Genomic DNA, 14235 nt, shown 5'->3' with positions numbered 1-14235 from the left:
AAGATTATTAGAAGTAAATTCTAAAGTATTTTATACACCGTGTACTTGTCATAGTCTTAACTTAATACTTTGTGATATGGCTTCATCTTATAGTGAAGTTAAAATATTTTTTAGTGTGATACAATGTATATATAATGCATTCGATGATTCTATAAAAAGATGAAAAATTTTACTTGATAATGTACCTAATTTAACATTAAAGCCATTATCACAAATATGTTGGGAAAGTCACGTTGAGAGCATCAAAGCAATAAGATTTCAAACTTCACAAATAAGAGAAGCTTTATATCAATTAGTTAAAATTTGTGAGGATTCAAAAATAAAAAGTGAAACCAAATCTTTAGCAACATACGAGCTTGAAAATTTTAAATTTTTATTGAAAATGATTATTTGGTATGATATACTATTTACTGTTAATTTAGTTAGTAAAAATTTACAATCTAAGGATATGCGTATAGATATTGCCATTGATCAATTAAAAAAATTAGTTTCATTTTTTGAAAGATATAGAGAAACTGGCTTTATTTCTGTCATGATTTCAGTTAAGAAAATTGTAAATAAGATGAGAATTGATCTTATATTTCGTATAAAATATCAAGTAAAAAAAAATAATTTGATGAAAATATTAATGTAGATATTGAACAATCATCAGAAGAATCATTTAGAGTTAATTATTTTTTATATTTAGTAGATTAAGCTATTTTTTTATTGAAATATAGGTTTGAATAATTTTAATTATATAAAAATAATTTTAGATTTTTGTTTGATTTTAAAATATTAATTTTATTGGATGAAGAAAGTTTGAAAAAAATCTTATCTTAATCTTCAAAATATTTTAACAAATGGTAATCATTATGATGGGATTGATTTATTTTCAGAATTAAAAGTTCTAAAAGTAATTATGCCAAAAAAAAAAATACTACTATGGATATACTTAATTATATTAATGAAATAAATTATTATCTAAATACATCAATTGCATATAAAATATTATTGATCATATCTGTCACTGTTGCCTTAGAATTATTAAAATTACAAGAAAGATTAAATGATTTAGCTATGCTATTTATTGAGGAAGAATTATTATCAAATATTGATTACAAAGAAATTATAAAAAATTTTGTATTACAAAATACATGTAGATTAATTTTTTAATAATAATTAATATTTAAAATATATTAATTTTTAATAAAAAAAATTATTTTTTAATTTGGCTTCAGATCTAAAAAAATATCAGGATCGGCTCTATTAATATTATTAAAATCTTTTACAATTAATATTAAGAATATGGATGGATATTATGTTGCTATTCATAATTTTTTTTTAAACAAGATCTATTATGATCGACAAATCGGTGTGCAACGTGCTGAAAATTGGTAGACCAATTATTTTACCCAACTTTTGTAACTCGTTCACAACTCTTAGGAGAGGAACGCAGCTTAGGCCTCTCAAACTCCCAACACAAACAGAGAATCCGTTTCCAGTCAATGCACCAATGAAATTCGCCCACGTCAGCCACAAGTCCATGCGGCACTCTCTAATTCCTCGGAAACCGTTCCCGGACGTGGCCGCACGTTAAGAGCCAGCAAAGAGAGGCCCCAGGACCGACTAAAGAATGGAAGCTCCAGCGCGGCTACGGCAAAGGATCAAGAAGCGAAGCAAATCAAAGAATCAAAGCCGACACGAAAGGGGAAAGAAGGCGGCCTGATTGATTTCATCCCGGCCCTTCGCTCTGGAGAGCCGGCCGGAGCGCGCCGTGGCTCCACCCGGGCCACAGACACAGGGCCTCTCACGAAGGAAGAATCCCGTCACCTCCTCTCCTCCGCCCTCCCAAGCTTTTTATAGACACCCTCGCCCTCCCCCGGACTTCCCCTTTTGGCAGCAGTCTTGGTTTTTGGTCCTCCTTCTCGTGATGGCCCTCTCCCTCCTCGCCCTCTCCGCCTTCCTCCTCCTCGGCATCGACCTCGAGGAGGGCTCCGTCTTCCCCGCCGCCGCTGCCCCTGAGGGCGTCGAGGTCCGCTTCCCACAACTATAGATCTCTGGATTCTTGATCACTTGTTCGGTTTTTAGATTCTGTTCCCGATTTCTTGATTTTTTTTTTTTTTGTTGTTTTACCGGGCAGATTACATATGGGAGTGTTATTAAATTGATGCACGAGAGGACGAAGTTTCGGTTGCATTCACACGAAGTGCCCTACGGGTCGGGGAGCGGGCAGCAGTCAGTCACTGGCTTTCCCAATGTTGACGATTCGAACAGCTATTGGGTGAGTATTGTGTTAAATTTGATTCTTGATGTTTTCCCCTTTGATCTAATTTTCTTTATTTAGCATCAGTTTGTGTGCTGGTAGATTTCATTCTGTGATTTTGCTGTGAGTTGTGATATTACCTTTGAATTCTGATGAGTCTATGATTTTTCCCATGGTAGAGCTCAGAAGAAGGGTGACGTGCCGGGAAGCTTGCTATTGTGGAATTAATTTTTCTTGATAGGTTATGGAGCATGTATATCTAGTCTTAGGGGATCTACACGTCAATCTAGGAGCCATTGCTATATTCTTTTGTTTATGGTGCAATACATGATGCTGTAGGTGGTTAGCCCACACGCATGTGTACATCAAGGTGCCTCAGTATATACAGAATTTACTGTTCTTGGTTGTCTAAACTACAATGGGTTAACTTGGATGGTTCATGGTTGAAAGGTGAACAGAGGTTGCAAGTCTTGATTGTTGATTCCAAAACTTTACAGGAAGTTAAAGTACTTTTCCTTTTATCTATTGGAGTGAAGAGAAATGTTAAACCTTATATTTCGGCTCCGGTTTTAGTATAGGATGTGTGTGGTTATTAATTAATAGAAAAATATGACTTTATATTCATGACATACTTAGCGTTTGAAATCTGATCAATATGGGAAAGAGGACATTTGTTTTCAATAAACATTAATGTTTTGGGAATGATAATTATTTTCTAGCCCAATTGTTATAGTGTTATTACGTTGTTCTGTAAAGTTTGAAAATTGTAAGGGAAACAAAGATTTTCTCATTATGGAACCTCATACCACCGTATTTGCATGTTGGAAAGACATAGGGCACTACCTGCTTCCTGCAATGATCTTTAATTATTGGGTATGGATAGAATGATACAACCTTGTATTCAGCAACATACTGCTTTTTGCAACAATCTATAATTCTTTGGTTAGTGATAGAATGATACAACTTTATTTTTGACAACATTCTGTACACTGCAACAATCTTTAATTCTTTGGTTACTGATAAAATGATACAACTTTGTCTTCAACAACATACCTAGGATTAGAAATCTGATTAAATTTGGGTGAGAGGAGATTTTTATGCTGGAAATGTGAATTTTATGAATATGATTATTGTTTTCTAGCTCTTGTTCTAAGAATCTAACCACTGCTCAAGTGTTATTGAAAAGAAGTTTTTTCTGTAAAAGAGTTTGAAAAACATATGGGGAAAATGATTCTCTCTTTTATTCAACCTTTTATGAACTTATTTAAATGATGGAAAGACATAGGGCACCATGCGCTTCCTGCAACTATCCTTAATTTGGTTTATTATTTTGGTAAAGAGGAAGAAGAAGCCTCAGAATTTATTAAGAAAAGCATCAACCTTGAAGAAAATTATGCCCATTGGAATCTGCTACAATGATTGTCTTAGAGAGCTGCTGTGGAACTTCCACACCCGAGCCAAAGTTAAAACTACCTTCAACTCCCCTTCCCACAATCCAATCTGCAGGTCCATTATCTAATTTATCTTCCCTAGTGTATGGTTGACTCTAAGACACTGTAAAGTGGCAGCAGTATCCCAAATATTTCGCAGAGGCGGGTTCTGATGTTGATCACCAGAGGTTTGGTTCCTAATCTGTTAAATAGTTGTCATAGAACTCTTTCTACCTAAATCATGTTAGCCTTCAGTCTATATGCTGCTGTCGTTAGTCCTTCCCAAGCAGCCTTCATTATGCAGCTGGCACCAAGCATCTGATAATGTGACAACTGCCAGTGGTGTTGATGGTCGCTTCCCTGTTGGCTTGTGATACCCATAAGCCAGCTGAATGGCTGTAACAGCAGCAACGCTGCCTTACTGCACCATGGATTGACAATCATTCATCTGGCATTTTGAGGATCCACCCAACATAAGAGAACCCCTCTTTGTTGTCTCTTTGTTAATTTTCTGCGATGACAGCAGATCTATCAACTCTGCTACGGAACTGAAGTTCGTGGAAATGTAGAGACCTCAGATATGATGTTCTAGGTGCATCAAGCCAACTGACATTCAGCCATGATGTGATTCACAGTCTCTGATTTGTTATATAGATCACATTAAGGTAGATAGGAACACTGGTATGAAATGTAGGAAAAGAATCATATAACAATTGTTTCCAACCTCTGCATCAAAGAAAATTACAACCACATATCTTCCTGAGTTATCATTGACTAATTGTTTACATTGGATTGATGATCTCATGTAAATAGGATTGCATGATTCTTTTGTTTTTGCTTCACCTGCTAACAATAATGTATTGGCTTTAAACTCAGGCTAATGTCAATAAAAATGATCCATTCTGAAACATCTTTTCACAGTTTGACTTTCTGAATATCCAGCAAGCCTATTGTAGCAACATTTGAAGTGCAGGTTGGAACCATTTTTACATGTTGTTTATCTCTTAATTTCGTATATGCTAAAGTTTTTACATTCATAGAAGTGATGTCTTTGTGAGACCAATTCTCATGTTCTAAATTTTTTTAATGTCTGTCTTGGCTGGCCTTTAGTCACTCAATGGGTTGTGATATTTGTTTGGCCTAGCTTCGTTTGCTCTATGAATATCTTTCTTTATTTCCTTAAATGATGATTAAACTTTGCAGATTGTAAGGCCCGTGCCAGATTCATCTGCCAAACAAGGTGATGTCATTCAAAGTGGTACTACTATCAGGTTACAGCATATGAGGACTCGAAGATGGCTACATAGTCACTTGCATGCTTCCCCAATATCTGGTAACCTGGAGGTTAGTAAAGATTTGAATTTTACTTTGTATTCTAACGGTACTGAGTGATATGCATCTATTATGATCTATATGTCTGTTTCATTTTATTAATTCAATTGGTGAAGAATGTGATTATTTTGTTTCTGTCGAAGAGAACAAAGTTAACCTCTGCTTTTTTGGGTGTTATGGTAAAGCAGTAACCATACTTTGCAAGATATTTGTACAGTCAAAAATTATGAGACCAGAGATTTTACATACATAGAAAAAGCAATACTTTATAATACTAAGAAATTAGAGCTTTTGAATGTATAATATACTCCTGTTAACTAATGATTGTGATGAAAGGAAATCATTGGTTGGAAAAGTTTGGTTAATATTTGATTTGATTTTATTATGTTAGCATATTTCAACTTCCTAAATTTGATTTGTAACAATTTTTATGCAAAAGTAAGCATCTTAATTTAAGTCTTGTAATACCTGGTGCAAAATTCTGTGTATAGCAATAAAATTTAAAATATCACTTGCGTCATTTTAGAATCCCCAAACAAGCTAGTTTATTCTGCAAATACCATGCAAAACTACAGGGAAAAAACTCTTTATATCATGCAAGAAATTTGTCTTTTGTTTTCCTGGTAGCATGAGTTGTGGAGGTTTCAGTTTCTATAGGATATATATTTTTGCTATCTCTATCTTACGCTAAATAGTTTCTTATTTAACTTCCATTTTCAGCTTTCTTTGTAACATCTCATTAGTGGAGGATGAAATATCATTGGTAATTGTCATCCCTATTCTTTATGCAACTTCAATTGTAACTTCGTATGGAAAGATTTTGTTTTCCAAACCAATGCTGCTTGCTCCGAAAAGACTTGCTTAGTTACTATGTTCCACTGCAAATTGAATGATAGGAATAAGGATATACTTATTTTGTTCTATTTCACTTAAAATTCTCTTTCACTTAGACAACATTTTGATACTAGTTCAGGTTGCGGTTGATTTTTTCATCTGGTTTTTCTATCTCATTTTAATCTACTTGTTTCGAAACCATAAGTAATATAGGCAGCACTATGCCCATGTTTTTACAATATTCATAATAATATTCTTATTATGTACACATGCACATTGAAAACGCATTGACTTTATGTGTAGTCCAACCTTGAATATCTAATACTAAGAATTTTACCTAAAAAGCTAGTTACTAGATATTAGATAACAAAGACTAGCTGTTATTAATCTTGGGACCATCTTGATTCCTCAAAAGATTATTAGATTTTTCCATTTTTTTCTGTTCATAAGTTTTCTTTTTTTTGGTGGCAAATTGCACCCATGTGTTTATTACATATAAATAGTCTTTTTATCAATATCTACAAATCAAGCTAGAAAATCTCATATATACTTGCACAAAGCACCTTTTTTGAATATCCTATTGCAATTTTAATTTTGGTTGATGACTAGGGTGAGAAAATGACCAAATTTCCAACGGTTGAGGTAAGAGTCAGGTACCAAATGGTTTTTCTTTTTTCTTTTTTTTTTGCCTTCTTTTCATTCTTCTCTCATCATTTTCCCATCATTGGATAGAGTTTCGAATATTGTTGTGAACACACCTTTCAATCTATTGATGGTAACAATGGTATCATTGTTATAGTCCATTATCACAAAGTTTGAATGCTTTTAAGTACAATGATCTTTAAATAGCAAGTAATTATAGAATAAATCCTTAAAACAAAGAATATATATGAGGAACTACGGCTGCTGCTCTTGGCAATGGTGGCAACGATCATCCTTAGCTGTTAGTGTTGGATGCACATGGATATGTGAATCGGATTCAGCACATATCCAAGTGTTTGACTTCGCAAGAAGGAAAAAGAGAGAGGGATATGCAGGATAATTTGTAAATTTAACTAAATTCTAGATTTATACCTTTGAATGTTATCTTCTTAAACTTTAAAAGAAAATATGAAAAGAATATTGTTTGTGATGATCTTTCAATTTACATGTTTCTCATTCACACTCCAAATTACCTTAAGGATATTATCAAAATAACTTTTTGCAAAGTTGCTTCAATGCTTATATCCTCAATAAATCTTAAAGAAGAACTACTCACCCATTGTATCAAATTAGTGGATTAAACTCATTGCTGGAAGAATTTAACTCACTCATTGTTGGAAGAGTTCAACTCCCTAATCTTTAAAAGTGGCTACTGAAGAACTTTATAATTATCTGAGTATCCAATATGTATCCAACTTGGATCTGTATCAGCACAGATTTCTGGAGCTGAATGTGAGTGTCCAGATAACACTATTGGTGACTCAATGACATTAACAATGACCAATGATTGTGAGGAACAAAGGGTGGATGAAGAAGAGGAATGAGGAAATAAGGTGCCTAACGCCACATCGTTGTAGGGTATTTTTTGTCTTAGAAATTTCCAGTTTCCTACCCTAATAAAAAATAATGGCAGGTCACTGTTCTGTTAGAGTCAGCTTAATCAGAGGTCTTTCTTGTAAATATATATGACATTTTCTGGCTTGATTGGCTAATATTGATAAGGGGGGGCCTTTGTATGTAGTAAACACATAAAAGGTGTAGTTTGCAGAAAAAACCCAATAATATATTGGTCAACAAAGGATTTACTATGGAGTGTAGAATATTATGCTTTCTGTGTAACAGATTTAATGTTGACTTGGGTCATTGAATCCCACTTTGAATGAATGAGTTTAGGAGTCTAGGTAATGAAGAGCCTCTTCTAGCACTGTTCGACTTATCATCTTCTTTTTCAATTCCATTTCATTTCACATCATTTCTTTTCTTTTTTGAAAAAAAAATGTAGCCATGTGATTGAGATAGACTTTTTTTAGTCAAAGAAGTTCTTTTAGTGTTTGAACAATGTTTCAACTTGCAGACAGCATCGCTTTTTTAACTGCCAGGGTTTTCATCTCGGCTGATATCTCAGGTTATAGCTGTAGTGGCCATTCACTGATACAATTCACTTAAAAACATCAGCCCATATGATCTTGGCCGATATAATCTGATATAATTTGATTATTGGCTGATGCAATATTCATATATTGCTTGAGATTAATAACTTATCCCATTGGATCGTGGGGTTCTTTCTTCTTAATGGGGGTTGAGAAAGATTGAGACCTACCGTGATCATCAAATTGAAGAGGTTTGTGTCAAAAGAAAATACCAGGTTTGGTGATGTGGTGATCTGCTGGGAACATTCAGTGTTGGAGCAGCATGTTTCTATGGAGTATGAATTAATTCATGGGGAATGACATTGGCAATGGTGCTGGTGGGTGGAGAGTCTGCTGTGGTTGGGCAGAAAGGAAGGGTGGAGGACACTAACAAAGATTTCTAGCATTCTTTTAATGGGTGGCTTTGCATGGATTATAGATTAACTTGCCCACCATTGCTGAACTGGGAGAGGACCTAGAATGAGGGCAAGAGAAAAATGAAGCAGGAGATGGAAGAAGAAGAGTAGGGAGATGGAGTGGGAACATGGGTTTAGTCAGTGGTATTGGATGATGATAACTGAGGACAGCAAGGATTAAGAAGAAGGGAAAGAGACGAGAGATGGAGAAGTTGTATATAATAACTAATCATCTAATTATAGGAATTAAGCTTTAATATGAAGTTAATTTAATTTATAATATATCTGTGGATTTTATCTTAACTCCTGCATGTTGGCCACAATGTCCGAAAACTTTGGTCCCTCCAAACTATCTCTCACATCCATTCTTGACAGAGATAAACTAATATCTTAGTTGATCTCGGAATAAGTGACACACCGAGCAAACCAAGATATCAGAGTTTTAAAAATCTTGGTTGGGTTTCCCGAACAGTGGGTGGTGCACTAGGCCACTGATTCAGTCACCTTGAATCACCTCCTGCAGACCAGTATGATATTGGCCCTCTCTATGCCATCATGAGAAATGTTTTAGCGGTTTGTGACTACTAACTTCATCATCTTTAGCCTTGGTGCCATTATGAGTTTGGGCCATTTTAGATTTGAACTTTTGACTTTCTTGCTTGATTGGGGTTGCATCACCTAGCTCCAACTGATTCAGTTTACTCTAAGCACTTTAAATTTAAGACTTAGTCCTATGAACCTAAATTGGGATATCTAGAACGCAGGTTCGACTGACTAACATACTGGCATAACCTAATTGCTATTTAGCAAGGATGGAAAGGAATAAGTTTTTTTTTTTTGACCCTTCTGACGACAGGTGATTGAGTTGAGAATTTTAGATAAGAATTCATGGAAAAATGGATAACTTTAGCACCTCAATTTAAGGATACCTGGAAGAGTAAGACTTAGTCCTATGAACCTACATTAAGGCTATCTAGAATGCAGCTGTGACTGACTAATATATTGACATAACCTGATCTCTATTTAGCAAAGATGGAATGAAATAAGTCTTTCTCTTTCTCTTTTTTTTTTTTTTTGGTGCCCTTCTGATGACAAGTGATTGAGTGGAGAATTTTAGATAAGAATTCATGTAAAAAAAGGGATAACTTTAGCACCTCGAGGTAAGGATAGCCGGAAGAGTTGACTAGATTACTGTGAGCAGATCTGGACACTTAGGGCCTATTTGGATGCCTGAATAAACCATCCTTGGAACACATAGGGATACCAGGTTCCTTCTAAGAGGTGATTTCGGTATCTCGATTTTTTCGGAATTGGATGAACTGAGGTTTTGCTGATTGGGAAAACTCTCTTCCTTCCACCGCTAACTCTTCCTAGATAATAGCTGTATGTGTATTTTTTCCATGGACAGTTTATTCTGGTGTCCAACAGGCCCTTAAAAATATGCATGCAGCAGAGCTCATCCCATCTATTTTAAGTTGGGTACGTGCTAATTTCAGAATCGGGATTACAAGATAGAGTTGTCCCATGGTTCAGATGATTGGCATTTCTGAATTTGAGTTCTTAATTTTAGCTCAACTCACCCCTTGTTAACACTTGATAAAGTGCATGTGCAAGGCTACTACTAAATATTTTAGATGTAGGATAAATTTTAAAAAGATTTTGGCATGAATAAGTGTTAATACACCATTCTCATGAAATTGTTTAAGATTTTTTTTGGTATATTATATTCTTAAACTAGATAATATTATGTTTTACTGTAGATAATGGAAACCCCAATTTAAGGAGAGTTCCCCCTTGGTTCCTCCTCCCTGGAGTCCAGCAATGTTAGGATCCCTTTTTTATAGAAGTTTAGCATGGTTTAAACCTCTAAGAGAGAAATCTAATTAGGGTTGTTACAGGAATTAAAGTGGTGACATGTACCACTTTTATATAGAATTAGGATGGGCATATCCTCTGTGCCATGATCAACTATTCGCTGCATGGCTTTTGTCCATTTTATGCCAAAGAATAATTTGACTTTAGGAAAGTGATATATCTTAATGTGTGAAAATTCTTTGAGCTGCATGCTATAATGTTAATGGGCTGCGATGTTAAATGATGATGACTCAAACGTTATTTTTTGGTTAAATGAAATCCTTGATGATCAACCAAGGAGTAAGTTTGCCTTGTTCTCTGTGGCTATGAAGTAATCGCAAGCACAAGTTAGTTTTAGAAAATGAGATGATGGATTCTTAAACTTGCAAGTTGGAAGACCTCTTACCTTGCCAAGATTCTTACCATATAGCAAGATGCTACCTACAAGATGCCCAAGTTTTCTTTTTGACACCTCAGGCTGTATTTGTTGTAAACAAGGAGCTGTAGGGAAAAAATCATCAATTTATTGGAGGCATTTCACGCCTAGCAAATTCAAGCAATCCTTCCTCTTTTTATGTCCTTGGAACTCTGTGGTTATTGTGGTTCTGTTGAAAATTTTGAAGTTATCCTGTGAAATGATTTTTGACAAGAAACGAAAATTCCGCAAAGTTATCCTGTGAAATGATTTTCGACAAGAAATGAAAATTCTGCTTTACTAATCAGGGAAATTCATACAAGACTATATGGATGACATGATGTGCGTTGGGATCATTAAAGGAATAGATTGTGCCTTTGAACATGGTTTATTTTGAGAATCTGGGATGACAGAACATCTTTGGCAGAAAAAGCATAAAAGTTGGATTTGATTTTTTGTAGCAAAAAATTACAGTGAAACACAAAATGGTTGCACATGTTGAAAAGAGTGCTATTATACTTGTTCAAAGCTATATATGTATGGTGGAAAACAAAATTAACGGATGGAGGGGGCATTGGAGGTGAAAATTTTGCTTCAAATGATGAATTTGGAATCCAAGACTTGAACAAACTAGAGTATATTTAGGCTGGCTTCCATTTTGGAGTCAATATACGGGACACCTATGGCATGGATCAATCAACTTAAAAAAGGTCTGCTCTGTGCTGCTTCAATTTCGTGAAGCCTTTGATGAGTGGTATTCATTAATTGTTGTATTTAACTGGTTCATTTACTGCTGTTGTTGCTAGTCCATATGCAGCTTTAAATTGTGAACAACATAAACCATGCCATCCTGCTCTTGTAGGGTTGGTCCATCCCTTGTATTTATTTAACCAAGTTTCTCTTGGCCATGTATGATACCAAGTGTTTATGCTTTGTCCCTCATTTCTCGTCTCTGTAACTTTTTTCTTCTACTAGATGCTACTATGCTAGAATGATTAAAAATTTTTTTATAACCTTTTCAAGGATTCGTCCAACAGCAAGAACTCAAATTAGTTATCATATCTGCATAATGTGCAAAATAAGTGGATAAAGTCTGTACCATCTCCAGTTTTTTTTTTTTTTCTTTTTCCTTTTTTTTTTTTGTTGACATGAGGTTAAATTTAGTTTTTCTTATCAATCTTCGTAACTTGTTGCATGTTGGAATTTCGAACTGTGTGGTATGTGGTGTATTAACTTAGTTAAGCGATTATCACTTATTTTTCCCCTGCAAATCATATAATTCCCTGTAAGTTTTAAGTTCAAGCAAATCCCTTCTTATGAAGCTTTGTAACAAATGCCAACCCTCCATTTTGATTAGCTTAGGATATGAACGGCAAGTTATGGGGGTTTAGTTGACCTGAAACAGAGGGTATACTACCTTATTTTTCCACCTCCTTTTTCCTCCACACCACTAGTCAGGCCAGAAATCAGGCAATTTTGTTTATATTTTAATCTGGCATGCCTAGCATGCTGGTTTGGTGGCATGGGCCCTCAGTGGCTCAGACTAATATGCATACTTTCTATGATGCTAATGTCCAGCATATGCAAATCACATTTACTTTTCTATTTGGTCCTCTTACCTTCTCTGTTGAACATGGAGAATTGATGCTCACATGGACTCCATCATATAGGACATAGTTGGATATTTGATGGCACCCCTTCAGAATCAGACCTGTCCGCTGTTTACCTGTTGTTCTGATTTTGATTATTTTTCGTGTTTATGATAACTATTATTTGGGGAGGAGGGCTGTGAGGATTTTTGCTGAAGAGGATGGGGGCAGTGGCAGGTGGAAACTCTTGAAGCCTCCAGCAAAATGCAAATTCCTCATGTTGTGGGAGCTGAAGTTTCTTCGTTGGCATATTGATGCAGCTAGCGTGCATGGGTGTGTAGTATAGAAGTTGACACCTTACTAGGGCCAGGGATTGGTATATTGGTGCAGCCAGTGTGCACCTATACATGGTACAGAAATTGACAGCTTCCTCGGGGCAGGGCCTTTTTCAGAGTGAAAATAGGCATAAAAAAACCAAGAAGAAGACCCTGTTTTTTGTTGTTATTGCACCCAATTACAGAAATTGACAGCTTCCTAGGGACTGGACCTTTTTCAGAGTGCAAATAGGCATTAAAAACCAAGAAAAAGACTATGTTTTTTGTTGTTATTGCATCCAAAACACCTATCTATGTTGAAACTTGTTTCAAAAGATTTAGCAGACAATTTCACCAGAGAAATGGAATTGTCAACATATAAATAGATTCCAGTATTATTTGATCTTTTTGGTATTTGTACCATTTGTGGGCATGTCAAATGATGGGCATATCAACAGAAACTTGTATTTTGCATTAGTCTAGTGTTATCAGTTTTCTGACCTAATTTGCATTTTATTTTATAACATCTTGCATACAAGTGTTCTGGATTTTTTATTTCTAATGATTTGTTTGCTGTCATCTGTAGGTGAGCTGTTTTGGAGGAGAGAACGTGTCAGATACTGGTGATTTTTGGTGGTGAGACTGGCATATCAATGAAGAGAATTTCTAATATCTGACTCTTTAACTATATTTAAATGCTTATCCATCTCTTACCGCTTTTTTCTTCAGGCTTGAAATTGAGGGTAGTGGGAAAACATGGAGGCAAGACCAGAGAGTAAGACTTCAACATGTTGATACTGGTGGTTTCCTGCATAGTCATGGCAAGAAGTACACTCGAATAGCTGGAGGGCAGCAAGAGGTAACAAGAGAATTTTGGTGTTGTCGTACCATTCTCTCCCGACAGCGTGGTGATGCAGGAACTTCCCAACTTAAAAAAACTGCATTTATTTTTAACCCAAAAGGGAAAATGAAGATTATTTTGAAGACTCTTATGTCAGCAACCTTTTTGTATTTTGGCTTCCCTTCTGCTGCATAACGTTGGTTTGGTACTCTTGCAGGTCTGTGGTGTACGAGATAAACGTCCTGATAATGTCTGGTTAGCAGCAGAGGGTGTATACCTTCCGGTTAGCGGAAGCAAGTAACAGATCGATTTTATTAGAGTTGAAGCTGGATAAAAAGATGTTCAGTTCATTGAGAGCCGATGCTAATTAAGGAAGCTTTGACATTTTAAGTCTTGAGAATTGTATGGAGCACGTCTGCTTAAAGTTTACGTACAAGAGTTCTTTCTTTTTTGTGGCAGTTTCAGAAATGGTAGTGGAAATTCTCGTGAGAGGTCCAGCTTCGCCAGTTTGTCAAATTAGACTATCAGATCTCAGCTTTTTATAGAGATGGTACGCTTTACAGACGAGCTTTTCTTGTCTTAGTTCCATTGTCGAGGTCGTTCCGGACATGGTTTACTCTTGGATGAAAAGTTCTTTATCATCCATGAACTTCCGGTCTTCAGCATGTTTCTTTGACTTTTTCACTGAAAGTAATGTAATTTAATCATCGTTGTTGAGGTTAGCGGCTGGAGTTGTTCTCCGTTGTTTCTGTTTTTGTGCGAGTAATCATATAAACTAGCATTTAATGTATGCTATGCATTTGAAAAACTCATTTACGTTAGTTTTTGTTTAATGGATTTTTTTTTTTCTTTAA

At 35.5% G+C, this 14235-nt stretch overlaps 1 protein-coding gene across 1 annotated transcript; it reads left to right on the top strand.

Annotated features, from left to right (window-relative positions):
* The first annotated feature begins 1627 nt into the window (after positions 1–1627).
* Positions 1628–14235, top strand: LOC105060201 (stromal cell-derived factor 2-like protein). Its single transcript, XM_010943810.3, has 6 exons — positions 1628–2014; positions 2123–2263; positions 4879–5019; positions 13127–13176; positions 13270–13399; positions 13599–14235. Exons 1-6 carry the CDS (start codon positions 1913–1915, stop codon positions 13680–13682), a joined length of 648 nt encoding a protein of 215 aa, XP_010942112.3. The 5' UTR covers positions 1628–1912; the 3' UTR covers positions 13683–14235.

The sequence above is a fragment of the Elaeis guineensis genome, chromosome 1 (genome assembly GCF_000442705.2).
Source record: "Elaeis guineensis isolate ETL-2024a chromosome 1, EG11, whole genome shotgun sequence".
Classification (NCBI taxonomy): domain Eukaryota; kingdom Viridiplantae; phylum Streptophyta; class Magnoliopsida; order Arecales; family Arecaceae; genus Elaeis; species Elaeis guineensis.
The sequence above is the reverse complement of the archived record's forward strand: the minus strand, read 5'-3'. Positions and strand labels throughout refer to the sequence as shown.

Bases quoted from the DNA above. Each gene is read 5' to 3' on its own strand.
- LOC105060201 (XM_010943810.3), top strand. From the start codon at position 1,913: ATGGCCCTCTCCCTCCTCGCCCTCTCCGCCTTCCTCCTCCTCGGCATC. The intron at 13,177-13,269 runs GTGAGACTGGCA...TTTTTTCTTCAG, and splicing joins GATACTGGTGATTTTTGGTG to GCTTGAAATTGAGGGTAGTG. The intron at 13,400-13,598 runs GTAACAAGAGAA...GTACTCTTGCAG, and splicing joins TAGCTGGAGGGCAGCAAGAG to GTCTGTGGTGTACGAGATAA.